We start from the raw sequence: 27563 nt of genomic DNA, 5'->3' as shown, positions 1-27563 counted from the left end.
CTCTCCATGGTACCCTATCCTGTGCAAGTTTCTGCATCTCCCAGTACTTACTGCAACCTACATCCTTCTGAATCTGCTTAGTGTATTCATCTCTTAGTCTCCCTCTACGATTTTTACCCTCCACGCTGCCCTCCAATGCTAAATTTGTGATCCCTTGATGCCTCAGAACATGTCCTACCAACTGGTCCCTTCTTCCCGTCAAGTTGTGCCACAAACTCCCCTTCTCCCCAATTCTATTCAATACCTCCTCATTAGTTATGTGATCTACCCATCTAATCTTCAGCATTCTTCTGTAGCACCACATTTCGAAACATTCTATTCTCTTCCTGTCAAAACTATTTATCGTCCATGTTTCACTTCCATACATGGCTACACTCTGCACAAATACTTTCAGAAACGAGTTCCTGACACTTAAATCTATACTCGATGTTAACAAATTTCTCTTCTTCAGAAACGCTTTCCTTGCCATTGCCATTCTACATTTTATATCCTCTCTACTTCGACCATCTTCAGTTATTTTGTTCCCCAAATAGCAAAACTCATTTACTACTTTAAGCACCTCATTTCCTAATCTAATTCCCTCAGCATCACCCGACTAAATTCGACTACATTCCATTAGCCTCGTTTTGCTTTTGTTGATGTTCATCTTATATCCTCCTTTCAATACAATGTCCATTCCGTTCAACTGCTCTTCCAAGTCCAGAATTACAATGTCATCGGCGAACCTCAAAGTTTTTATTTCTTCTCCATGGATTTCAATACCTACTTTGAATTTTTCTTTTGTTTCCTTTACTGCTTGCTCAATATACAGATTGAACAACATTGGGGAGAGGCTACAACCTTGTCTCACTCCCTTCCCAACCACTGCTTCTCTTTCATGCCCCTCGACTCTTCTAACCGCCATCTGGTTTCTGTACAAATTGTAAATAGCCTTTTGCTCCCTGTATTTTACCCCTGCCACCCTCAGAATTTGAAAGAGAGTATTTCAGTCAACATTTTCAAAAGCTTTCTCTAAGTCTACAAATGCTAGAAACGTAGGTTTGCCTTTCCTTAATCTTTCTTCTAAGATAAGTCGTAAGGACAGTATTGCCTCACGTGTTCCAATATTTCTACAGAATCCAAACTGATCTTCCGCGAGGTCTGCTTCTACCAGTTTTTCCATTCGTCTGTACAGAATTCCCGTTAGTATTTTGCAGCTGTGGCTTATTAAACTGATAGTTCGGTAATTTTCACATCTGTCAACACCTGCTTTCTTTGGGATTGGAATTATTATATTCTTCTTGAAGTCTGAGGGAATTTCTCCTGTCTCATACGTCTTGCTGACCAGATGGTAGAGTTTTTTTCAGGACTGGCTCTCCCAAGGCCGTCAGTAGTTCTAATGGAATGTTGTCTACTCCCGGGGCCTTGTTTCAGCTCAGGTCTTTCAATGCTCTGTCAAACTCTTCACGCAGTATCACATCTCCCATTTCATCTTCATCTACATTCTCTTCCATTTCTATAATATTGTCCTCAAGTAAATTGCCCTTGTATAGACCCTCTATATACTCCTTCCATCTTTCTGCTTTCCCTTCTTTGGTTAGAACTGGGTTTCCATCTGAGCTCTTGATATTCATACAAGTGGTTCTCTTTTCTCCAAAGGTCTCTTTGATTTTCCTGTAGGCAGTATCTATCTTACCCCTAGTGAGATAAGCCTCTACATCCTTACATCCCTGGAATATAACATGTAAATATTTTCACTTGCAAAGATTACCAGACACAAACTAGGTGACAAAAGTAATCTTTTGGCAGCACTGCATTCTAGCTGTCTTGTTTCTCTATTGGAATAATACCAAGTGAAGTGACACTCTGCTTAGCACACTAGACACATTAATTCAGGAGAGTTAGCAAAGCAATTCACGTTCAGCTATACACAATTATGTTTTCCATTATATCCTTAAATCAAATGCAGTGAATCCTGGGAATGACGTCGTAGCGACCAGGCCAGGCTTATTCTGAGTAACAAGCTTGGTGGTGGTGGTGGTGGAACAAAGATTAACATCCTAATATTTCATTCCATGAAAAATCCAGGATGGAATAATACAATATTAAAGAAAGGACAGATTGCTACTCAGCATATAGCAGAGATGCTGATTCATACCCTGGCACAACGAAAAGACTACTAAATAAATACATAAGCTTACAATCAGAAGGCCTGTCTTTTTGTTGTACTTTTCTGTGACTCAACATCTCCACTGTGTGGTGAGTAGCTATCTATCCTTTTCATAATATTGTAGTAACTTTTCATTCTAGTGGACTAGCATTAAAAATGTTGGCAATTCCCACCTTCTGCAAAGGCAAATTCATTCTAGAGTTATCTTCATGGACTCGTGTTTCAGTAACTGTTGTTCAACATTTGTCAAAAGATGTTGGCTCTCTATTGTCACTCTATAGTTCTCAAAATTATAAATACTTGGTGCTTGAAACTGCAATGAAGATATTTAAACTTCAAAAGCTTTGGCGTGTTAAGAAGTAGTCGGGGAACACAGGAAATGCCCTTCAATTACAGTTGGTCAAGATTCTGTAATAGTGTTAAAATTCCCTCTGCTCCCTGCCGCCGTTGGATAAGCAGCTGCAGCAGCAAGTCGTATAACCCTAGCTTACTTATTTGTTAGATAGTTTAATTAATTTCTTTGCGTGTTTTTGGGTACTTTCATTGCTTAATTCATATAATTTGGGCGTATTATAGTATTTGACAGTTGTAGCATCGCACTTTAGTGTTTACTTCATAGATTCTTATTTAAATTGCGTGTGAGTTTCGTATAGGAGGTGCAATTTCGAGTTTTAGTTACTGTAATTGTAAATTCAGCAGATTGTAGCGCAGTCGTTAGGCATTTGTACAGGTTAGTTGATACATTCTTTGCACGTTTCGCTTGCGTTATCTAGGCACGGACTCGTGTTTCAGTAATTGTTGTTCAACATCGATTAGAATGGACAGGGACTGCGATTGCTGTGTTCGGATGAGGGCTGACTTGGCATCCCTTCGCTCACAGCTGCAATCGGCGCTGACTTCGGTCGCGCAGCTTGAGGCTGTTGCCAATGGGCACCACTGTGGGGAGCCGGACTTGGGTATCACGGGGATGTCAACCTCGTCCCGGCTGTCCCCAGATCGGTCTGCCGCTGTGGTTGCCCCAGTTGCTGCCCGCAGTGGGGCTGAGCCCTCGCCTGTGGTTGATTGGGAGGTCGTTCCAAGGCATGGCAGGCAGCAAAAGGTGTCGCCGGAGGCTGATCAGAAAGCCTCCCCAGTGCGTCTGACAAACCGGTTTCAGGCACTGTCTCTGGCTGAGCCAGATGCAGCTGCCTGCCCTGTTTCAGAGGATCATTCTCAGCCTTCAAGGTCCGGGCAATCGCAGAGGGTGGGCTTACTGATAGTTGGGAGCTCCAATGTTAGGCGCGTAATGGGGACCCTTAGGGATACGGCGGCTAAGGAGGGGAAGAAATCCAGTGTGCACTTCGTGTGCATTCCGGGAGGAGTCATTCCTGATGTGAAAAGGGTCCTTCCGGATGCCATGAAGAGCACAAGGTGCAGGCAGCTGCAGGTGGTGGCACATGTCGGCACTAATGACGTGTGTCGCTTTGGATCTGAGGAAATTCTCTCTGGATTCCAGCGGCTATCTGATTTGGTGAAGGCTGCTGGTCTTGCTTACGAGATGAAGGCAGAGCTCACCATCTGCAGCATCGTTGACAGAACCGACTGTGGACCTTTGGTGCAGAGCTGGGTGGAGGGTCTGAATCAGAGGCTCAGACGGTTTTGCGACCGTATTGGCTGCAGATTCCTTGACTTGCGCCATAGGGTGATGGGGTTTCGGGTTCCGCTGAATAGGTCAGGAGTTCTCTACACTCAGCTGGCGGCTACACGGGTAGCGGAGGCTGTGTGGCGTGGACTGGGCGGTTTTTTAGGTTAGAAGGCCTCGGGAAAGTGCGGGATGGGCTGCAATGTCAAAGGGTGCTTGGCAATTACAGGACGTGCTTGGATCAAGAAACAGTCGGAATTATAGTTGTAAATTGTTGTAGTTGCACTGGAAAAGTCCCTGAGCTTCAAGCACTAATAGAAAGCACAGAAGCTGATATCGTTATAGGTACAGAAAGCTGGCTAAAGCCTGAAATAAGTTCTGCAGAAAGTTTTACAAAGTCTCAGACTGTGTTCAGGAAAGATAGATTAGGCAGAATTGGTGGTGGAGTGTTTGTGTCTGTCAGTAGTGGTTTATCTTGTAGTGAAGTCGAAGTAGATACTCCGTGTGAATTGGTATGGGTGGAGGTTATACTTTACAGCCGAATTAAGTTAATAATTGGCTCCTTCTACCGACCCCCAGACTCCGATGATACAGTTGCGGAACAGTTCAGAGAAAGTTTGAGTCTCGAAACAAATAAATACCCCACTCATACGGTTATAGTTGGTGGGGACTTCAACCTACCCTCGGTATGTTGGCAAAAATACTTGTTCAAAACCGGTGGTAGGCAGAAAACGTCTTCCGAGATTGTCCTAAATGCTTTCTCCAAAAATTATTTCGAGCAGTTAGTCCACGAACCCACACGAATTGTAAATGGTTGCAAAAACACACTTGACCTCTTAGCCACAAACAATCCAGAGCTGATAGAGAGCATCATGACTGATACAGGGATTAGTGATCACAAGGTTGTTGTAGCTAGGCTCAAACCATTTCTTCCAAATCCATCAGAAACAAATGCAAAATACAAAATAATTTTATTTAAAAAAGCGGATAAAGTGTCACTAGAAGCCTTCCTAAAAGACAATTTCCATTCCTTCCGAACTGACTATGCGAATGTAGACGAGATGTGGCTCAAATTCAAAGATATAGTAGCAACAGCAATTGAGATATTCATACCTCATAAATTGGTAAGAGATGGAACGGATCCCCTGTGGTACACAAAAAAGGTCCGAACGCTGTTGCAGAGGCAACGGAAAAAGCATGCGAAGTTCAGAAGAAAGCGAAATCCCGAAGATGGGCTAAAATTTACAGACGCGCGAAATTTGGCATGTACTTCGATGCGAGATGCCTTTAATAGGTTCCACAATGAAACATTGTCTCGAAATTTGGTAGAAAATCCGAAGAAATTCTGGTCGTATGTAAAGTACACAAGCGGCAAGATGCAGTCAATACCTTCGCTGCGCAGTGCCGATGGTACTGTTATCGACGACTGTGCCGCTAAAGAGGAGTTATTGAATGCAGTTTTCCGAAATTCCTTCACCAGGGAAGACGAATGGAATATTCCAGAATTTGAAACACGAACATCGGCTAGCATGAGTTTCTTAGAAGTAGATACCTTAGGGGTTGCAAAGCAACTCAAATCGCTTGATACGGGCAAGTCTTCAGGTCCAGATTGTATGCCGATTAGGTTCCTTTCAGATTACGCTGATACTATAGCTCCATACTTAGCACTCATATACAACCGCTCGCTCACCGATAGATCTGTACCTACAGATTGGAAAATTGTGCAGGTCGCACCAGTGTTCAAGAAGGGTAGTAGGAGTAATCCATTTAACTACAGACCTATATCATTGACGTCGGTTTGCAGTAGGGTTTTGGAGCATATACTGTATTCAAACATTATGAATCACCTCGAAGGGAACCATCTATTGACATGTAATCAGCATGGCTTCAGAAAACATCGCTCTTGTGCAACGCAGCTAGCTCTTTATTCGCACGAAGTAATGGCCGCTATCGACAGGGGATCTCAAGTTGATTCCGTATTTCTAGATTTCCGGAAAGCTTTTGACACCGTTCCTCACAAGCGACTTCTAATCAAGCTGCGGAGCTATGGGGTATCGTCTCAGTTGTGCGACTGGATTCGTGATTTCCTGTCAGGAAGGTCGCAGTTCGTAGTAATAGACGGCAAATCATCGAGTAAAACTGAAGTGATATCAGATGTTCCCCAGGGAAGCGTCCTGGGACCTCTGCTGCTCCTGATCTATATAAATGGGCGACAATCTGAGCAGTTCTCTTAGGTTGTTCGTAGATGATGCTGTAATTTACCGTCTAGTAAGGTCATCCGAAGACCAGTATCAGTTGCAAAGCGATTTAGAAAAGATTGCTGTATGGTGTGTCAGGTGGCAGTTGACGCTAAATAACGAAAAGTGTGAGATGATCCACATGAGTTCCAAAAGAAATCCGTTGGAATTCGATTACTCGATAAATAGTACAATTCTCAAGGCTGTCAATTCAACTAAGTACACGGGGGTTAAAATTACGAACAACTTCAGATGGAAGGACCACATAGATAATATTGTCGGGAAGGCGAGCCAAAGGTTGCGTTTCATTGGCAGGACACTTAGAAGATGCAACAAGTCCACTAAAGAGACAGCTTATACTACACTCGTTCGTCCTCTGTTAGAATATTGCTGCGCGGTGTGGGATCCTTACCAGGTGGGATTGACGGAGGACATCGAAAGGGTGCAAAAAAAAGGGCAGCTCATTTTGTATTATCACGTTATAGGGGAGAGAGTGTGGCAGATATGATACACGAGTTGGGATGGAAGTCATTACAGCATAGACGTTTTTCGTCGCGGCGAGACCTTTTTACGAAATTTCAGTCACCAACTTTCTCTTCCGAATGCAAAAATATTTTGTTGAGCCCAACCTACATAGGTAGGAATGATCATCAAAATAAAATAAGAGAAATCAGAGCTCGAACAGAAAGTTTTAGGTGTTCGTTTTTCCCGCTCGCTGTTCGGGAGTGGAATAGTAGAGAGATAGTATGATTGTGGTTCGATGAACCCTCGGCCAAGCACTTAAATGTGAATTGCAGAGTAGTCATGTAGATGTAGATAGACACACTAATTACGTAGGTTTCCTTGGTCATCAAATGCACTGTTATCCAGAGTAAAATTTACCAGACTTTTGGGTTGTTTGATTGTCTAATATTATAATGGCAGCAATATGAAAGGCTACTGACTTCCCATAGCCATTAGCTTCCATTATCAGTTTGCTATTATTGCAGTGAAGAGAGATTAAACTGATACCGACATGTACTTCTAGACTGTATTATGTTATTTATTTTGCATATAGCAATAGATGTTTGATGTAGCTCTTAATGAAATCAAAGTACCACAGAACAAATCATTTTGGCCTTCCTACTATTAGAAATAGTTCTCTAAATGCACTTTAGATAAATATTTGATCCAATAACATTATTTTCAATTTTAAAAATCCAACATAGAAGATAAGTTCATGTACCATCTCCCATACAAAAAACTGAGCAGCGACTACAAAGTAATCTACAAACCCAACATAACAGAAATTCATCTGAGGAACCAATTCATTCAGTCATGTTCTGCAGAGTCCATTCAGAAGGAGAACCTTCAGGGATATGGAACAAGTCGAGGTATACAAGGGGGCAGTCAATTTTTTTTTTTTTTTTTTTTTTTTTTTTTTTTTCCTGAAAGCACATTGGTTTTATTCAGGATTACAATACACCATATTATTCCCCACTCTTTTGCCTACAAAACTCTACTTTTCCAACATAATCTCCATTTAATTTGATGGCCTTACAACACCTTACTGGCATGGGTATGCCCTCATGGTACTACTAGTCAATGCTAGAATCAATGTCGTGCTGAATCAGTAATCTCACCATTGTAAATGTACTGTTTCCCATAAACTGCATCCTTCATTGGTCCAAACAGTTGGAAGTAAGAAGGTGCGAGAGGTAGCAAGATATATTTCATAGTTGATTGTTGACCCATGAGGGAGGACATCAAACAGAATATTCTCGTCCAAAGCCCATAAGACAGTCATCCTGACTTTACTGGCTGGGAGTGTGGCTTTGAACTTTTTCTGAGGACGGGTGGTGTGGTGCCACTTTATGGATTGCAATTTTGATTCTGGTTCAAAGTTATGAACTCATTTTTCATCGCATTTGACTACCTTCCACACAAAAATTGTCACCGCCAGCCTCCTAACACACAAGGGATTCTGGTTGGTTGGTTGGGTGTGGGATTGAAGGGACCAGACTGCTAAGGTCATCGGTCCCTTGTTCCACGATAAAATCACACGAAATAAAAACTGTCAGTCGTTAAAAACGGAGAACTGAGAGAAGGGATGACACAATACAAGAAAGGCAGACAAAGACCAGACAAACGGAACTAAAATCGCACCGAGTGTGAAGGTGGTTGGCCGACCATGAAAATAAGGAAAAGCCAACCACCAAATGACATTAAAACCCACAGTTTAAAACCACAGGCCAAAGGCCCAAGTCAATACAGGAAATAAAAGGACAAACACTCAAATCATACGATAAAAACCCCCTGCCCGAATAAAACTCAACACGAGGTCCGCCATAGCATCGTCATCACATAAAAGGGCAGGGAGGGTATCAGGCAGCGCAAACGTCTGCCTGAGTCCTGTTAAAAGCGGGCAGTCCACCAAAATGTGGACCACCGTCAGAGCTGCCCCGCAGCGACATAGCGGTGGGTCCTCCCGGCGCAACAAATGGCCGTGCGTCAGCCACGTGTGGCCAACGCGCAGCCGGCAGAGGACGACAGAGTCCTTCCGAGAGGCCCGCATGGAGGAGCGCCACACACGGGTCGTCTCCTTCACCGCCCGAAGTTTGTTGGGCATGGGCAGGGTGCGCCACTCGTCACCCCAGGCACCAAGCACTTTCTGGCGCAAAAGCGACAGGAGATCACACTCCATAAGGCCGAGTTCCAGAGCCGGTGAACTCACTGCCTGTTTAGCCAGCGTGTCAACCCGCACATTGCCCGGGATGCCGACATGACCTGGGGTCCAAACAAAGACCACGGAGCGGCCGCAACGGGCAAGAGCATGGAGCGACTCGTGGATGGCCATCACCAGACGGGAACGAGGAAAGCACTGGTCAAGAGCTCGTAAACCACTCAGGGAGTCACTACAGATGACAAAGGACTCACCTGAGCGGAAGCGGATATACTCTAGGGCGCGATAGATGGCAACCAACTCGGCAGTGTATACACTGTTCCCGGGTGCCAGCGACCGTTGCTCACAATGATCCTCTAGAGTAAGAGCGTAACCAGTGCGACCAGAGACCATCGAACCGTCGGTATAGGTCACGGCAGATCCGGGAAACTCGGCAAGGAGAGCAACAAAGCAGCGGCGGAGGGCCGGAGGAGGGACCGAGTCTTTCGGACCCTGTGCCAAATCCAGCCGAATGCATGGTCGGCGCACACACCAAGGGGGCAGACGGAGATTGGCCCGGAAAACAGGCGGGAGAGGAAAAAACTCAATCCCACACAGTAGAGCCCGGATGCGAACCGCGATCGTACACCCTGACCAGGGCCGCCCGTCTGGAAGATGGACGACCGAGTGCGGGCACAGGAGACGGCAGTTGGGATGCCCCGGCAAGCTACAAACGTGGGCAGCATAAGCGGCCAGAAGTCGGTCGCGCCGGATCCGCAATGGAGGAACACCAGCCTCCACAAGTAAGCTGTCAACAGGGCTTGTCCGAAATGCTCCTGTGGCGAGTCGGATCCCGCAGTGATGGATGGGATCCAGCAATTGCAACGCTGATGGCGACGCCGAACCATAAGCCACACACCCATAATCAAGGCGGGACTGGATCAGCGCTTGATACAGCCGGAGAAGGGTGGACCGATCGGCACCCCATCCGGTGTGGCTAAGGCAACGGAGAGCGTTTAAATGCCGCCAGCATGTTTGTTTAAGCTGCCTAATATGAGGCAGCCAAGTCAACCGGGCATCAAATACCAGTCCCAAGAACCGATGCGTCTCTACCACAGCAAGAGGTTCACCGTCAAGGTAAAGGCATGGCTCAGGGTGAACCGTGCGACGCCGGCAGAAATGCACAACGCAGGTCTTAGCGGCCGAAAACTGGAAGCCGTGCGCTACAGCCCACGACTGCGCCTTGCGGATAGCGCCCTGCAGCTGGCGCTCAGCAACTGCAATGCCAGCGGAGCTGTAGTAGAGGCAGAAATCGTCTGCATACAACGAAGCTGCGACGGACGATCCCACCGCCTCAGCGAGCCCATTGATCGCAATTAAAAACAGGGAGACACTGAGGACAGACCCCTGTGGGACCCCGTTCTCCTGGACCCGGGAGGAACTATGGGACGCAGCAACTTGCACGCGGAAGGAACGAGACGACAGAAAATTCTGAATAAAAATCGGGAGCGGGCCCCTAAGACCCCACCCATGAAGTGTGGCCAGGATGTGATATCGCCAAGTCGTATCGTACGCCTTCCGCATGTCGAAGAAGACGGCAACCAGATGTTGGCGGCGTGCAAAGGCTGTACAGACGGCAGACTCTAGGGAGACCAGATTATCGACGGCAGAGCGGCCTTTGCGGAACCCACCCTGAGACGGAGCCAGAAGACATCGAGACTCGAGGAGCCAACTCAACCTCCGGCTCACCATACGTTCTAGCAACTTGCAAAGAACGTTGGTGAGGCTTATGGGGCGGTAGCTGTCCACCTCCAGCGGGTTCTTGCCAGGTTTCAACACGGGGAGGACGATGCTTTCTCGCCATTGAGACGGGAACACACCCTCAACCCAGATGCGGTTGAAAACATCTAGGAGGCGTCGCTTGCAATTCACAGAGAGGTGTTTCAGCATCTGGCTGTGGATGCGGTCTGGCCCAGGAGCCGTATCAGGGCAAGCAGATAGGGCACTCTGGAATTCCCAGTCGCTGAAAGGAGCATTGTACGACTCCGCGTGGCGCGTGTGAAAGGAAAGCCTCCAACTTTCCAACCGCTCTTTCCGGGAGCGGAAGGCCAGTGGGTAATTCGTAGATGTGGAACACTGAGCAAAATGCGCTGCTAACCGGTCTGCAATCGTGTCGGAGTCAGTACACACCACTCCATTCAGCGAAAGCCCAGGGACAGAGACAGGCGGCCGATAGCCATGGAGTCGCCTAATCTTAGCCCAAACCTGCGATGCAGAGGTACGGACGTCAATGGTGGAAACATACCGTTCCCAGCACTCCTGCTTCCGTTGGCGAATAAGGCGTCGGGCACGGGCACGGAGCTGTTTAAAAACGATGAGGTTCTCCAAGGACGGGTGCCGCTTATGGCGTTGAAGAGCCCGCCGGCGATCTCTAATCGCCTCTGCGATCTCGGGCGCCCACCAAGGCACAGTCCTCCTCCGAGGGGACCCGGATGAACAGGGAATCGCAGATGCCGCCGCAGAAACGATGCCGGTGGTGACCGACTGAACCACCGCATCAATGGTGTCAGGGGAAGGAGGTGCGATAGTGGCGAGAGAGGAGAACAAGCCCCAATCAGCCTTATTCAGAGCCCATCTGGAGGGGCGTTCAGAAGAGTGACGCTGTGGTAGTGACAGAAAGATGGGGAAATGGTCACTACCACATAAGTCATCATGGACACTCCAGTGGATGGATGGTGAAAGTCCGGGACTGCAGATAGAAAGGTTGATGGCCGAAAATGTGCCATGGACGACGCTGAAATGTGTCGGCTCTCCCGTGTTTAAGAGGCAGAGGTCAAGCTGCGAGAGAAGAGTCTCGACATCTCTACCCCGGCCAGTAATCGCGGCGCTACCCCACAGGGGGTTATGGGCGTTAAAGTCGCCCAGTAACACAAAAGGAGGAGGCAGTTGTGCTATCAATGCAGCCAACACATGACGCGAGACATCACCATCTGGCGGAAGATACAAACTGCAGACAGTAATAGGCTGAGGCGTCCACATCCTTACAGCGACAGCCTCTAAAGGTGTGTGAAGAGGTACACATTCGCTGTAGACAGAGTTAAGGATGTAGACGCAGACTCCACCAGATACCCTCTCATAAGCTGCCCGGTTCTTGTAATAACCCCGATACCCACGTAGGGCAGGGGTCCGCATTGCCGGAAACCAAGTTTCCTGTAGGGCAATGCAGAGGAAAGGGTGACTGCTGATGAGTTGGCGAAGCTCAGCAAGGTGGTGGAAAAAAGCGCTGCAGTTCCACTGGAGTATTGCTTTGTCCATGTCCGAAAAAGGCGTGAAGGGGCCGAGGAGGCAGATCACGCCACTGGGTCACCTGCTGCCACCGATGGAGGACCAGTACAATCTGCTTCCATGGCGTCTGAGGGTCCGGCGAGATCCAGGTCCTCAGCGGACGCCCGGATCTCCACCTTATCCCCGGACGCAGAGCCTGTAGGGAGCAGTGGGGTGGATGCCACCGCGTGGTCCTTGGCCTTAGAGGTCTTCTTCTTCGTCTTGTCTCTCTGGTCCTTGGGTTTTATTGGCTGGGAGGGCTCCAGCGAGTCAGTCTCCGGGACGGAGGAGGAGCGGGAAGCCCTGCGATCAGCCGCTGGTCTGCTTTTCTTCCATTGGCTGACGTCACCCTTCCCAGAGGCGGAAACCTGGGAAGGAAGGGACCCAAGGGACCCTTTCCGTGCTATTCGAGCAGGGGAAGTTTGAGGCTTCCCCAGCTTAGAAGTGGGGACTGATGTCCCCGATGGTTGGGGGGTTGCTGCTCCTGAGGCAGGTAGTGCAGGAGCAGCAGGGAGTGAAGTGCCCCCCACCATCAAGGGGGCAGGTGTAGCATTCCGGCTCTGAGAGGTGGCAGTCTGAGGGAGAGCTAATGGGGCCATAACAGTAGTAGCCGCGGCGTAAGAGGCAGGCATTCGAACAGGATGGAGGCGTTCGAACTTCTGCCTGGCCTCAGTGTATGTCAGGCGGTCCAGGGTCTTATACTCCATGATTTTGCGCTCTTTCTGGTAGATCCTGCAGTCCGGCGAGCAATGTGAGTGGTGCTCTCCGCAGTTTACACAGATGGGAGGCGGAGCACATGGAGTATCGGGATGTGATGGGCGTCCACAATCTCGACATGTGAGGCCGGAAGTACAGCGGGAAGACATATGCCCGAACTTACAGCACTTAAAGCACCGCATCGGGGGAGGGATATATGGCTTGACGTCACAACGATAGACCATCACCTTGACCTTCTCAGGTAAAGTATCACCCTCGAAGGCCAAGATGAAGGCACCGGTGGCAACCTGCTTATCCCTTGGACCACGATGTACGCGCCGGACGAAGTGAACACCTCGCCGCTCTAAATTGGCGCGAAGCTCGTCATCGGACTGCAATAGAAGGTCCCGATGGAATATTATGCCCTGGACCATATTAAGACTCTTATGGGGCGTGATTGTAACCGGAACATCCCCCAGCTTGTTACAATCGAGTAACCGGCGGGACTGGGCGGAGGACGCCGATTTGATCAAAACCGAGCCCGAGCGCATTTTGGACAAGCCCTCCACCTCCCCGAACTTGTCCTCTAAGTGCTCGACGAAGAACTGAGGCTTCATGGATGTAAAGGATTCACCATCAGCTCTCGTACACACCAGGTAGCGGGGCGAGTATGGTTCGCTGGCATCCTTAGTCTTTCGTTCCTCCCATGGTGTAGCCAGGGAGGGGAACGATTTGGGGTCATATGTAGTTGCGTTGTATTGAGCCCTGGAACGCTTAGAGACTGCTGGCGGCTGGCCACCAGCAAGAGATGATGTACCACGCTTCATTGCGGGTCATCCGCCCTGATGCCACCTACTCCGACCAAGGGCCCTCCCCACGGGCGCCACCCAGCCTCAGCAACGACCACCTGGCAGGATGGCCATTGCCGGGAGTCCCAATGCCCCAAGGAGATAGGCATCTACTCCTTGGCATACGTGGGGAGTTAACGGCGCTGGCATCAGCAGAGCGATCCCTGTGTAGTCAGGGGGCTACAACCAACAGGGTACATGGCGGCCCCACCACAACGGACTGGCTACCGTGCTGGATTTCAGGTGATGTAGTCCAATATCGTCATTGGCGCATAAAGCGACACAGCATAGTAGACTGCAAGAGACCGCACCCAAGAACAAATCCACGCCCAAGAGATGGTAGGTGAGCGGGACTGCTAAGCGATGACGACAAACCTGGCTAGAGATGGTAATGCTTGATGGACACATCGCTCCTTGTAAGGCGCCCTTCCCCAATCGGCTCGCTCTTCGGAAAATTTAGAAGGATGGACGTCAAACCCGTTAGGGGACCATCTCACAAGGCCAAAACGTTTGAGACTCCTTTTAGTCGCCTCTTACGACAGGCAGGAATACCGTGGGCCTATTCTTACCCCCGAACCCACAGGGGGGAAGGGATTCTGGACAGATGGCCCTCCACTGCTATGATGCTATGGTTTTCTGCCAAAAGAAACACAATGACAGCTCTCTGCTTGGAACGCACCTCCATTACAGATGACATTTTGAAGGCTTCTTATAGCGTTGCCATCAATCAGAACTTCATGAATATACAGGAGCTGGAGCAGGAATATTCCACAAAGTCCCACAATAAATTCCACATTTTTTTCAACTGAAATTGACTGAGACAGAAAATGCATTGTGTTACTAACTGAACACACTTTGTTCAGTAACACAATACTCTTACAACTAAGTGTCGTCTTGTAAAGTGACAGGAAAGCCGCGACTCCAAAAGGAGTTCTGATGTTGTTCTAGTGGTAGCTTACTATTTACAAGAATCCATCAGCATTTAACAAAGAAAACAGTTCCTATACTTCTAACAAAAGAGTTATTCACAATGCTCTACCACTTGTCATTCAACTTTAAGATGAACACTACTGCTTGTTAGGTTGCCAAAAGAATTATTTTTAATCCTTGACTCAAGAAAATAAAATAATCTGTAGAAGGTTGAGCTGCTAACCTATGCACTTTTTTTAAATTTTGAAAGGATTTAATTTGTCATTTTGTACTGGATGGTTGCTTGTCATCAACATTTAATCTTAACTTTTAATGTAACTGCACTTTGGCCCCAGACAAGAGGGCAAAGTCTACATGAAAATTATTGGGTGTCTTGTGTTGTGAGTGTGTACGTTAAAATTCAGCTCAAATGGATTTTTATCACTAGCAACAACAAACAAATAGGGATTAAAGATACTGGGGAGTGAGCACCTCTGCAAAGTGTCTATTGTTAACTACAATATTCTTATGACTCACTTCTGCTGAATAAATAATTTTGTACGACTTCAGGTCAATGTAATGAAAAAACAAACTAAGAACACAACATGTCAAACCAAGCTTCTTGATTGTACATTGCCTAACAAAAAATATGAAGAGCCCAGAAAGAGAGAGGAACATGAAATGAAACTTCACAGGTTGAGAGGGTATGTAATGTTATTTAAGTGATTACATAATTGAATCAAATTTGCAAAGAACTTTGCAATATGATTTCAATTATCAGTATGACATTACACTACATCTGGCCTAGATACGTGTACTGTTTCAGTTGGAAAGGGTATCATAAAGATATTGTACCTCTCCTGAGACAAGTTAGCCCAAAAATTTGTAAACGGCCCACGATATGCTGGATACTGGCACGGAGAGGGAGTTTACGTCCTAGCTGGTTCCACACATGTTCTATTGGGGAAAGATCTGGAGATATTGTTGGTCATGAGAGTATCTCAACATCACATGGACTGTACTATAGAGATTCCTCAATCACTACCTAAGGTCATACCAATGGCTCCCCACATTGTGACACAAGGAGTGAGATCACAGTGCCTCTCAAAAACCTTTAGAAGAATTGAACTTTTCCTAGGTCACCCACAATGGTCATTTCATAGTAGTGTAAAACTGTGATTCATAACTGAATATACTATGCAGTTTATCAGCAATCCATGCTTCTTGGGTCACAGTACCACTCCGAATATAACTGTTTGTATTATGGGGTTAACTGCAGGAAATGCATGGAATGAAAATTCCCTAAACCAGCTGCTTCTAGTCTCCAACAGTGGTGTGGGGTGACAGATAACATTGCAGGGGGTCTGTTACTCACAGGTGGTAGCTACAGATGTGAAATGGGTTACAATGTACTTGGTGCACAGTATGGTGAGACTAGGTGGAGTGGGACTCTGATGACAAGAATGATTGCCCTCATGTTTCCAAGCAGTCAACACTGGGCCACTGTCACATTCAAATGTCCCACAAATCTGGATACTGCACTATTTGACAAGCTGGCCAAATGGTGACCCACGATAAGACCACTTTCAAACTCTGTGAGGAGTGGATGATGCTGTCACAAACATGTGTGTGGCATCTCCATGTCCTTCGCAGTTATCATTCAGCATCTGACATTGTTCACATCTCTTATATGCACTATGCCTGGTAACAACACTAAACATGAACAATGCCAATGCACCCTGGTGGTCATTCTACCTGTCACAGAGAATTGTAACTGTAATCATTTACATACTCACTGACGGTGTGTATGTGTACAAAGTTTCATTGACATCTGACTATGTTCTATGTGCACTGCTTTTTTTGTCAGACAGTGTATATGACTGAAATTTATCATGTTGCCAATTGGATCCCAAAGAATTTTACACACACTTTTGCATTTTTATGTGACCATTAATGTTGAACTCTGCTGATTGCAAGTTATTTTTGCTTGTTAGAAATTTCATAATATGAGTTTTTGTGTGATTAAGATTGAAACGCTTTGTTATGAATCATTTGTAGACCTGTTCAGCTTTCATATAAGTTGTATCAGGTAAGATAGATTATCATGCTTATATCATCAGCAGACATCACAGTTCCTGAGTCATCTTTTAAAATCATCACCTTTATACACATTTCCCCCCCCCCTCCCCCCCCCCCCCCCACCCATGAACCATGGACCTTGCCGTTGGTGGGGAGGCTTGCGTGCCTCAGCGATACAGATAGCCGTACTGTAGGTGCAACCACAACAGAGGGGTATCTGTTGAGAGGCCAGACAAACGTGTGGTTCCTGAAGAGGGGCAGCAGCCTTTTCAGTAGTTGCAGGGGCAACAGTCTGGATGATTGACTAATCTGGCCTTGTAACAATAACCAAAACGGCCTTGCTGTGCTGGGACTACTCAAGAGAATGTCGTTATCAGGAGAAAGAAAACTGGCGTTCTACGGATCGGAGCGTGGAATGTCAGATCACTTAATCGGGCAGGTAGGTTAGAAAATTTAAAAAGGGAAATGGATAGGTTAAAGTTAGATATCGTGCGAATCAGTGAAGTTCGGTGGCAGGAGGAACAGGACTTCTGGTCAGGTGACTACAGGGTTATGAACACAAATTCAAATAGGGGTAATGCAGGAGTAGGTTTAATAATGAATAGAACAATAGGAATGCGGCTAAGCTACTACAAACAGAATAGTGAACGCATTATTGTGGCCAAGATGGATACGAAGCCCACACCTACTACAGTAGTACAAGTTTATATGCCAACTAGCTCTGCAGATGACGAAGAAATTGAAGAAATGTATGATGAAATAAAAGAAATTATTCAGATAGTGAAGGCTGATGATAATTTAATAGTCATGGGTGACTGGAATTCGATAGTAGGAGAAGGCAGAGAAGGAAACGTAGTAGGTGAATATGGATTGGGGAAAAGAACTGAAAGAGGAAGCCGCCTGCTAGAATTTTGCACAGAGCACAACTTAATCATAGGTAACACTTGGTTCAAGAATCATAAAAGAAGGCTGTATAGATGGAAGAAGCCTGGAGATACTGACAGGTTTCAGATAGATTATGTAATGGTAAGACAGAGATTTAGGAACCAAGTTTTAAATTGTAAGACATTTCCAGGGGCAGATGTGGACTCTGACCACAATCTATTGGTTATGAACTGTATATTAAAACTGAAGAAACTGCAAAAAGGTGGGAATTTAAGGAGATGGGACCTGGATAAACTGAAAGAACCAGAGGTTGTACAGAGTTTCAGGGAGAGTGTAAGGGAACAATTGACAGGAATGGGGGAGAGAAATACAATAGAAGAAGAATGGGTAGCTTTGAGGGATGAAGTAGTGAAAGCAGCAGAGGATCAAGTAGGTAAAAAGACAAGGGCTAGTAGAAATCCTTGGGTAACAGAAGAAATATTGAATTTAATTGATGAAAGGAGAAAATATAAAAATGCAGTAAATGAAGCAGGCATAAAGGAATACAAACGTCTCAAAAATGAGATTGACAGGAAGTGCAAAATGGCTAAGCAGAGATGGCTAGAGTACAAATGTAAGGATGTAGAGGCTTATCTCACTAGGGGTAAGATAGATACTGCCTACAGGAAAATTAAAGAGACCTTTGGAGATAAGAGAACCACTTGTATGAACATCAAGAGCTCAGATGGAAACCCAGTTCTAAGCAAAGAAGGGAAAGCAGAAAGGTGGAAGGAGTATATAGAGGGTCTATACAAGGGTGATGTACTTGAGGGCAATATTATGGAAATGGAAGAGGATGTAGATGAAGATGAAATGGGAGATATGATACTGCGTGAAGAGTTTGACAGAGCACTGAAAGACCTGAGTCAAAACAAGGCCGCGGGAGTAGACAACATTCCATTGGAACTACTGACAGCCTTGGGAGAGCCAGTCCTGACAAAACTCTACCATCTGGTGAGTAAGATGTATGAGACAAGCGAAATTCCCTCAGACTTCAAGAAGAATATAATAATTCCAATCCCAAAGAAAACAGGTGTTGACAGATGTGAAAATAACCGAACTATCAGTTTAATAAGTCACAGCTGCAAAATACTAATGTGAATTCTTTATAGACGAATGGAAAAACTAGTAGAAGCCGACCTCGGGGAAGATCAGTTTGGATTTCGTAGAGATGTTGGAACACGTGAGGCAGTACTGACCTTAAGACTTATCTTAGAAAAAAATTAAGGAAGGGCAAACCTATGTTTCTAGCATTTGTAGACTTAGAGAAAGCTTTTGACAATGTTGACTGGAATACTCTCCTTCAAATTCTAAAGGTGGCAGGGGCAAAATACAGAGAGCGTAAGGCTATTTACAATTTGTACAGAAACCAGATGGCGGTTAGAAGAGTCGAGGGACATGAAAGGGAAGCAGTGGTTGTGAAGGGAGTAAGACAGGGTTGTAGTCTCTCCCCGATGATATTCAATCTGTATATTGAGCAAGCAGTGAAGGAAACAAAAGAAAAATTTGGAGTAGGTATTAAAATCCATGGAGAAGAAATAAATACTTTGAGGTTCGCCGATGACATCGTAATTCTGTCAGAGACAGCAAAGGACTTGGAAGAGCAGTTGAACAGAATGGACAGTGTCTTGAAAGGAGGGTATAAGATGAACATCAACAAAAGTAAAACGAGGGTAATGGAATGTAGTCGAATTAAGTCGAGTGATGCTGAGGGAATTAGATTAGGAAACGAGACACTTAAAGTAGTAAAGGAGTTTTGCTATTTGGGGAGCAAAATAACTGATGATGGTCGAAGTAGAGAGGATATAAAATGTAGACTGGCAATGGCAAGGAAAGTGTTTCTGAAGAAGAGGAATGTGTTAACATCGAGTATAGATTTAAGTGTCAGGAAGTCGTTTCTGAAAGTATTTGTATGGAGTGTGGCCATGTATGGAAGTGAAACATGGACGATAAATAGTTTGGACAAGAAGAGAATAGAAGCTTTCGAAATATGGTGCTACAGAAGAATGCTGAAGATTAGATGGGTGGATCACATAACTAATGAGGAAGTATTGAATAGGATTGGGGAGAAAAGTTTGTGGCACAACTTGACCAGAAGAGGGGATCGGTTGGTAGGACATGTTCTGAGGCATGAAGGGATCATCAATTTTGCATTGGAGGGCAGCGTGGAGGGTAAAAATTGTAGAGATGAATACACTAAGCAGGTTCAGAAGGATGTAGGATGCAGTAGGTACTGGGAGATGAAGAAGCTTGCACAGGATAGAGTAGCATGGAGAGCTGCATCAAACCAGTCTCAGGACTGAAGACCCCAACAACAACAACATACACATTTATGAAAAATGTCACAATGTGGAATGTGTCAGTTAAACAATTTATGGGAAAAAAAGAATAGAAAAAAAAGTTTGTGTGGTTACACACTGGTTTGCAGGTTACTACCTACTCTATGGTACAGCCAGAATTGTTAAGTGTAACCTTAATCTACTGGGGTGCAACCAACGTTTTAGCGCAGTATTTCACTCTTTTCTGTGCCAAGATGACATTTGCTAGAAGGAAATGATGGTCATTATTTTTCTAACATTTTACTAGAGAATATATTCATTACTCTGAAACTACAATAGATTGCTGGGAACAAATCTTAGCAGTGAAAAAATATACTTAAGAGCTGCAGTTAATATGTTCTTGGTGTTCAAGCCACACAACAGGTCCCAGTTAAAACTAATATTTTTGAACATTTTCACCATACTCTTCGTGAGAAGCTGGCTGACAGTCAGGAGTTTGTGTCATACAGCAATGTGATAGATTATAAATACTGCGGTGATGTAATCAGCAGTAGGATTTGCATTCAAAATGAACAGTGAAGAGAGTCTATCCACCCCCTCAGCTAGAATTTTGAGGCATCCATAGAATGGAGACGACCTAAAGCATAACTGATTCCTTTGAAATCAAGTTGTTTGCAGACATAAAACCTGATTTTACACATGGATGTCACAGCACAAAACTTTGCAGCAATTTTACCAATTGTATTAACATAAATCCTGCAAGATGTACATGTGAAAACCACACACACAAAGCTTGTTCTGTTTTGTGAACTGAATTACTTTGAAACTTCGTGGCAGATTAAAACTGTGTGCCCGACCGAGACTCGAACTCGGGACCTTTGCCTTTCGCGGGCAAGTGCTCTACCATCTGAGCTACCAAAGCACGACTCACGAACGGTACTCACAGCTTCCCGAGGTCCCGAGTTCGAGTCTTGGTTGGGCACACAGTTTTAATCTGCCAGGAAGCTTCATATCAGCGCACACTCCGCTGCAGAGGGAAAATCTCATTCTGGAAACATCCCCCAGGCTGTGGCTAAGCCATGTCTCCACAATATCCTTTCTTTCAGGAGTGCTAGTTCTGCAAGGTTCTCAGGAGAGCTTCTGTAAAGTTTGGAAGGTAGGAGACGGATACTGGCAGAAGTAAAGCTGTGAGTACCGGGCGTGAGTCGTGCTTCAGTAGCTCAGATGGTAGAGCACTTGTCCGCGAAAGGCAAAGGTCCCGAGTTCGAGTCTCGGTTGGGCACACAGTTTTAATCTGCCAGGAAGTTTCATATCAGTGCACACTCCGCTGCAGAGTGAAAATCTCATTCTGAATTACTTTGCCTAGACAAGAAGTTGTCATGGATTATTAATCCATAGGAAATCAAAATATTCAAAATATATTAAATTATTGATTCCTACATCCACAAAATTGGCTATTATTCTTATGAAACAAGTAATTAAACCTAAAAGTTTTACCAATTTCACTGTGTGTGTGTGTGTGTGTGTGTGTGTGTGTGTGTGTGTGTGTGTGTGTGTGTGTGTGTGTGTGTGTGTGTGTGTGGATTTCTCCCCCCCCCCCCCCCTTCTGGTTATGCTTTCATGAATAAATGTACCCAATTACTTCAAACTTTCTACTCTATTGGTTTTACTGGTTCACTATACTGACAGGAAAGTGTGTTTCTACCAATGTTTAAAATGAGTCCACTGTTGACAACCAGTTAAGAGTTTTAACAAAAAATCTAACTATTTTCCCTGTGGATGCTTCTTGTTCAGACAGAAAATAATGCCTGGGCCAATTTAATCTGCAAACAGGACCAATTCTGCCTTCCGATTCAAATAAAATGGTAAATCAGTAACAAAAAGCAGGAACAGTAATAAGCCAATACTGAACAATGTTGAACTTTAGTTTTATTTTTCAAAATATACATGATTTGGAGTCCCTTTTTGTATTACACTAATATTGATCTTTAATTATCTGAATACAGTTTCTTCAGTAAGAACTAAACCAGGCATGTGCTGAACCATATATCACACAAAAGCTTAATTTATCTAATAGAATTTTATGATTGACAGAATAAAATGCTTATGATACATAGCAGAACAGCCTAACTAGTCACATTTTATCATTCAAAACTTTTGTTATATGCTTAGTAAAAGTATAAACAGATGCTTCTGTAGAGTAGTCCTTTGAAATATAGACTCCAACAAGGAACCCCTTAAGTGCAAGGTCATAAGTCCAGTCTTTAATAAGACTCATTTGAAAGTGTTGTGTTAACAATTATGACAGGAAAAATATTAGCTGCGAATGACTCACCATGAGCATCAGGAGGGCAACAGAAAATGAGTGTCCACAAGGAGTAGAGATCAAGTTTCTATGGATGTGCACATTACACTTCACAAACTGGACATCGCAGACATTCAAGATATGATGTCCAAAACACAGCATTAACTTGCATCACAAACACAGAATGAAAAACAGCACACTACAGCAATCACAAAGTTTCACACCACTGCGATCAAAGGCAAATGGCTTTGAAATTACAAACTGCACAGGAACTTCAGTTAGGTATCCACTTTTAAAGGATGCAAATAGAATTATATTAGTGAAATAGGGAGATGAGAAGTGATGGACTATGATGACATGCAAACGAATGCTAAACAGTCTGTCGAGGAGCTTATCATGAACTGGATATCAGTAAAGGTAAAGCTGCAGACTGTGCGATAATATGTTTTATAGTAAGTATCTCTTAGAATATGCGGCAATTGCCATCCGTAAGTACATTGCCTTCTCAAATAGTCTGCAGAACTATTTAAGGAGTGAGATTGTCTGTAGTTCAAATGGTTCAAATGGCTCTGAGCACTATGGGACTCAACATCTTAGGTCATAAATCCCCTAGAACTTAGAACTACTTAAACCTAACTAACCTAAGGACATCACACACACCCATGCCCGAGGCAGGAGTCGAACCTGCGACCGTAGCAGCCCCGCGGTTCCGGACTGCAGCGCCAGAACCGCACGGCCACCACGGCCGGCTGTCTGTAGTTATCGACATTTGTGGAGTTACCTTCCTTATAAAAGACTAACAATAACATACTTTAATATGGCTTGAAAATACCCTGAATTAATTACATGCATGACAGAGAACCTTCGATTTTATGAGTTCACAACTTTTTGGTTTCACGTTTGCGTTATCAACAATGCCCTATGATCTTTTACTTTTGAGGATTTTCATTTCACCAAATTTCCTCTGTATTGTAGGTTAAGAAAGACTATGCATCACATGGATACCAACAGTATCAACCATTCTAAGACCACAGTAATCTACAAAGGTGGGGGGGTGGGGGGTGTATGCAGTGAGAGTGGGGGAAGGGCGAGAGGGGACACTTGCCCCATAGATTCTGGGGTACACACTTTATTCATCACACAATTCTTACATTTTTCCAGATGCTATCATCTATGATTGTAATGAACTCTAGTTCTAGCACTGTGAACTGTGATATGGAAAATACTTCAATTATAATTATTTTTATTTTATTTCCTTTGCAATCCCTGTATTCATGGGAAATTATGTCTTTTCCACAGTGTGATGATGGTTTAATCAATGTCCTGCAGTCAAGGTGGATATCAACATTTAGCCCTACATAACATTTCCAAATCAGAGTACCCACTCAATTCCCTGTCCCTTCTTCACACAGCCCTTATCAAGCTGCACAGATTGGTCATTCCACACAGAGTCCAGTTGTATTCTCAGTACAGAGTATACATGGCTGCAGAATCCCTGCTCATCACTTGTGTGCCATCTCCACAAGTACACCCCCTTTTCCCATGGCACAACTTAATCAAAAGTTGTTTACCATCTGTTTATAGTAAAAAAATGATCTATCACAGCTTGCTGGGACCACTCCAGGACTTGTGACCATCTCAATCCATGGGGTGCAACATAGTGCACATGCATTCATAGAATTATGAATTCTGCTGTCCAGCCAAAATGGAGAGACAGGCTTCTAAGTGTCAAATGTAGCATCCAATCTGAGTTTGTTCTGGGAGGTTTCGGAGCTTCATCTCTCAGAATGCTAGCCTGAGTCACACTTCAGCCAAAAGACCTCAAAGAATGCAATTTTCAAAAGACATTTTACTGAACTTTAATTAATTCAGTAAAGTTAAGAAATAGAAGGCATGAAAATGATGCAATAAAGTCATTAGCATAACCAGATGTGATGTTTCATAGGTAACACATTTTTTAATTTCCTGTTTCACCACTTTGACAAGTATTAATCAGTGGCATTTTCCTGGTTATTTTTGTTAATGACTAACAGAACTCTTTAAATGGTCCAATTTCTCTTCTATTTCAGTTTTCATAGTCAACCTAATATTAATGGCGTTTGAACAAAATTTCTATATTTTCTCACTTTAATTCCTATCTTCTTGTACTCGAAAATATTGGGTATAATTAAATCAAAAAGGTGTTATTCACATTTATACTGGTAATACAAGATGTACTTCGCATATACTAAGCATGCTTAATTTTAGGTACCAAAGTAATCAATCTTCAAAAAATGTTAAGCTAAAAGTAGCAATCATTTGACATACAATATGTGATGCATACTTCCTGGCAGATTCACTTCCAAGGTGCGAGACATTTTCAAACCGAACGAATCAGTTGCATCAAAATGCCAAATTTAAAATATTGCCCCCTGTTGGATACATTTCCGTGGAAGCTCACAATAGGACCCTACATCTTATGTCCCCAATTTTAAGGCCAGTTTCATTTCTGTGACACAGTCTGTTAACTTTCGGTTTTAATAACAGTAAAAGAATAGATTGCTAGTTAGTACATAGAGGAGGCACTGATTTGCTGACAGACAAGAGAAAGACGTAATTTTTTTAATGCCACTTCCCTACACCAGAAAGAGAGAGAGAGAGAGAGAGAGAGAGAGAGAGTTGAAAGTTCAGCAGATTTTTTTCTCCCCCCATACCCCCTCCCCCGTCTATCTGCGACTCAAGTGTCTCCTCTATGTGGTGAGTAGCAATCTATCCTTTTCATATCATTGTTATAACGTTCTGGACTATTCACTGTTTGATTTAATATTGTGCTTTCTAAGCTGCCGTAATAATCAATAAATGTTTTAAGCAGTGATACTGCTGGAAACTGACTTACAATGTCCTATTGAAGTGATACAGATAGACTAGAGATAAGGTGTATTGAAAGTAATTCTTAGAGAACGATTTCTGTCAACAATAGAAACAATGCTCAAAAAGGGGTATCTGCTGCTTTGAAGCTTCCTGATGGGTAAAAACAGTGTGCCATATTCTAGCTCAAGCGTGCGGTAAAAGGAAAGACTCATTATGGAAGTCTTATCTGACCTGTTTCAATACCCTTTCTTCAAGGAGTGCTACACCAGCTTGGTGTGCCACAAGGCTTCTGCAAAGTTTGTGAAGAAGAGGTACCAGCAGAAGTGAAGCCGTGAGGGTAGGTTGGAGAGCTCATTGGACAAGAGCATTGCCCATAATCTGCCAGAAGGTTCTATGTTAAAATGCTGTTGTGCATAGTGCTCTTACGTAACTTCAAACAAGGGACTGGACTAATGAGGAATATTCACGATTAGTTCTTCATATGGCCTGTGACATAACAAATGTCATACGCAACATGGTGACTGTAACATGATACCCCAAATGGGCTAAGCTACGGACCAATGTGTCGTCACAACCAATCTATTTGCTTTCACACTTGATGGCTTCACCAAACAACAACCACATTGTGAAAATACATGCTAAAAGGTGACATCGCAGACGCTATTAACATTGTATCACCTGGCAAAGCTGACAACAAGCTTCACATATTTCTCTTGACCCATAGCCAATGCTAGGAAAAAATAATGTTACTGATAGAAGGGCAAAGATAGTGAGAAAGGTGAAGAGAGAGAAGGTGAAAAAATAATGAGCTATAGTACTGAAATCCTATTTTTGGCTGGGACATAGCAGAAGTGAAGCAGACACAGAGGGAAGAAGAAATAGAAGGAAAAAAAGGGCATAATGGGTATCTATTATGATCAATAATTTCTCACCTGATTTTCGTTCTCGTCAGAGAATGTAATTGATGTCAATTTATACCCATATGTTAACAAATATTCATTCAACAGGAAGTTAAGTGCTCTCTGCTCGTGAGGTTTAATGGGTTCATTGTGCAGTTGTCTGTTCGCTGACGAACCCTCAGGCGTGTTTGCTTCAGACTCTGTAAGAAAGCAATTAGTTTATTACCAAGTACTAGTTCTGCAACTGACTCAGTTATTTAATCGGTTGACAAACCTGTAGCAACCGTCAAGTTGGCTCTAAGTGCACTGATTGTCTCCTTGGCCTTTCGCAGTTCAAATTCCAGAACTGCAACTCTTTCATCGACACCCCTTTCGCCATCCTCTGAATAACGCCCTATATCCAGAGAATCTAGAGTTACCTGACTCGATGATCTGCCTGTGGGCAAAAATAAAAATTGGATCAAGTTTTAGTATATTAATCATCACGAGTGAAATTCTTAACAGCTGTCAGCGACATCTGCCACTAAGCAGACGACATGTGTCCGAGTAATGAAATAATACTTCAGCAATGGTTAGGCGTAACAAACTTTTCTTTCGACAAAAAATACTTTTCAATTACATATTTTGAGCATTACTCACGTATCTCTACAACGTCAGGCTTTGTGTAAGCTTGCTGTTCAAAGTTTCCTGGGTTCGAAAAAAATTCCTTCAGTTTCGTAACTTCCCGTCCAGCCTCAAGAAGTTCCGTATACAATTCTAACGCAGTCAACAATAAATTGTCCTTTAGCAGCTTCACTGCTATATCACTGTAACTGATTTCTATATTGTGTGGGTTTACTTTAACACAGTTCATATGCATATCCTGGTCAAGACCATCGCCACATATATTTGCCATGTTCTAAACAGCAGCCAAACACTATGATGCCTCACGTCATTGTTTAGAAACACTTATAAACACCTTAAAATAAACACACAAACTGATTTACTTGAACCCATTTCACAACGCATAGCGCGCGTGGATGGTAAACAGATGATCTGCGACCATCTCACCTGTATGTTTTGGACTGCCAACCAATGCAACTGTCAAGTTCCGAAATACCAACATGAGAAACACAAATATTCGTGTTTGGAGACGCTTCACCAGTCCAACAATTGCTCGCCAGTTAACAAAATCCGATAAAAAGTTACAATTAAAAGAATTATGTGATTTTTTAAAAAGCTGAACAATCAACCATCAATTCTTTTTCATTTAGATGTTTCGTTTACCACAATATGCAGTTCATATGGAAAATTCGGCTGTGGTAGTTACCTAGCTAACGCCGGGTTTCCTTAGGCATCAATTTCTTAAAAGTGCATTCCCACCCCTACACCGCTATTCTTGCATGCAACCACACGCCGAAGTCGGGAACGAAACTTACACGACTTTCAAAACAGCAACAAGTGGAGTTATTTGAAGGGGAGTTGCGAGTTCTTTAACAGAAGAGTTTGTATGGAAGTTGATGGAGATGAAAAGGACCCACAAATATTGGTCACCTATGGAAATAGACATGATGTAGGAAATGTTTGGGAACGTCCAATACGCTAATAAAGGAATTATTTGTCGAGGGCGACGTTAAGTTAGAATGAGTAAAATCAATATTGAAATCTTTTTGACCCATATTCTGGCTCTGTACAAAAACATATATGTGAAATGTCGCGCCAGTTCGCATTAAGCCAGTTTTCCATAGGTATGAATTTCTTAAACATACATCCCCCACCACTACGCTCACACGCATGTTAGCGTTTCCGCAAGCTGGAATTGT

General features: G+C 44.1%; 1 protein-coding gene across 1 annotated transcript in view; it reads right to left on the bottom strand.

Moving 5' to 3' along the window:
- The window catches only part of LOC126354565 (RAB11-binding protein RELCH homolog), a 141714-nt gene extending 114869 nt beyond the window's left edge, over positions 1 to 26845 (bottom strand). Inside the window, exons 1-3 of the mRNA XM_050004309.1 lie at positions 26401 to 26845; positions 26036 to 26197; positions 25795 to 25961 (exon numbers count right to left, since the gene is read on the bottom strand). Of these exons, the coding sequence (XP_049860266.1) occupies positions 25795 to 25961; positions 26036 to 26197; positions 26401 to 26656 (585 nt within the window). The 5' untranslated portion in view covers positions 26657 to 26845. The remainder of the gene's footprint in view (positions 1 to 25794; positions 25962 to 26035; positions 26198 to 26400) is intronic.
- Positions 26846 to 27563: the final 718 nt, after the last annotated feature.

The sequence above is a fragment of the Schistocerca gregaria genome, chromosome 3 (genome assembly GCF_023897955.1).
Source record: "Schistocerca gregaria isolate iqSchGreg1 chromosome 3, iqSchGreg1.2, whole genome shotgun sequence".
Classification (NCBI taxonomy): domain Eukaryota; kingdom Metazoa; phylum Arthropoda; class Insecta; order Orthoptera; family Acrididae; genus Schistocerca; species Schistocerca gregaria.
The sequence above is the reverse complement of the archived record's forward strand: the minus strand, read 5'-3'. Positions and strand labels throughout refer to the sequence as shown.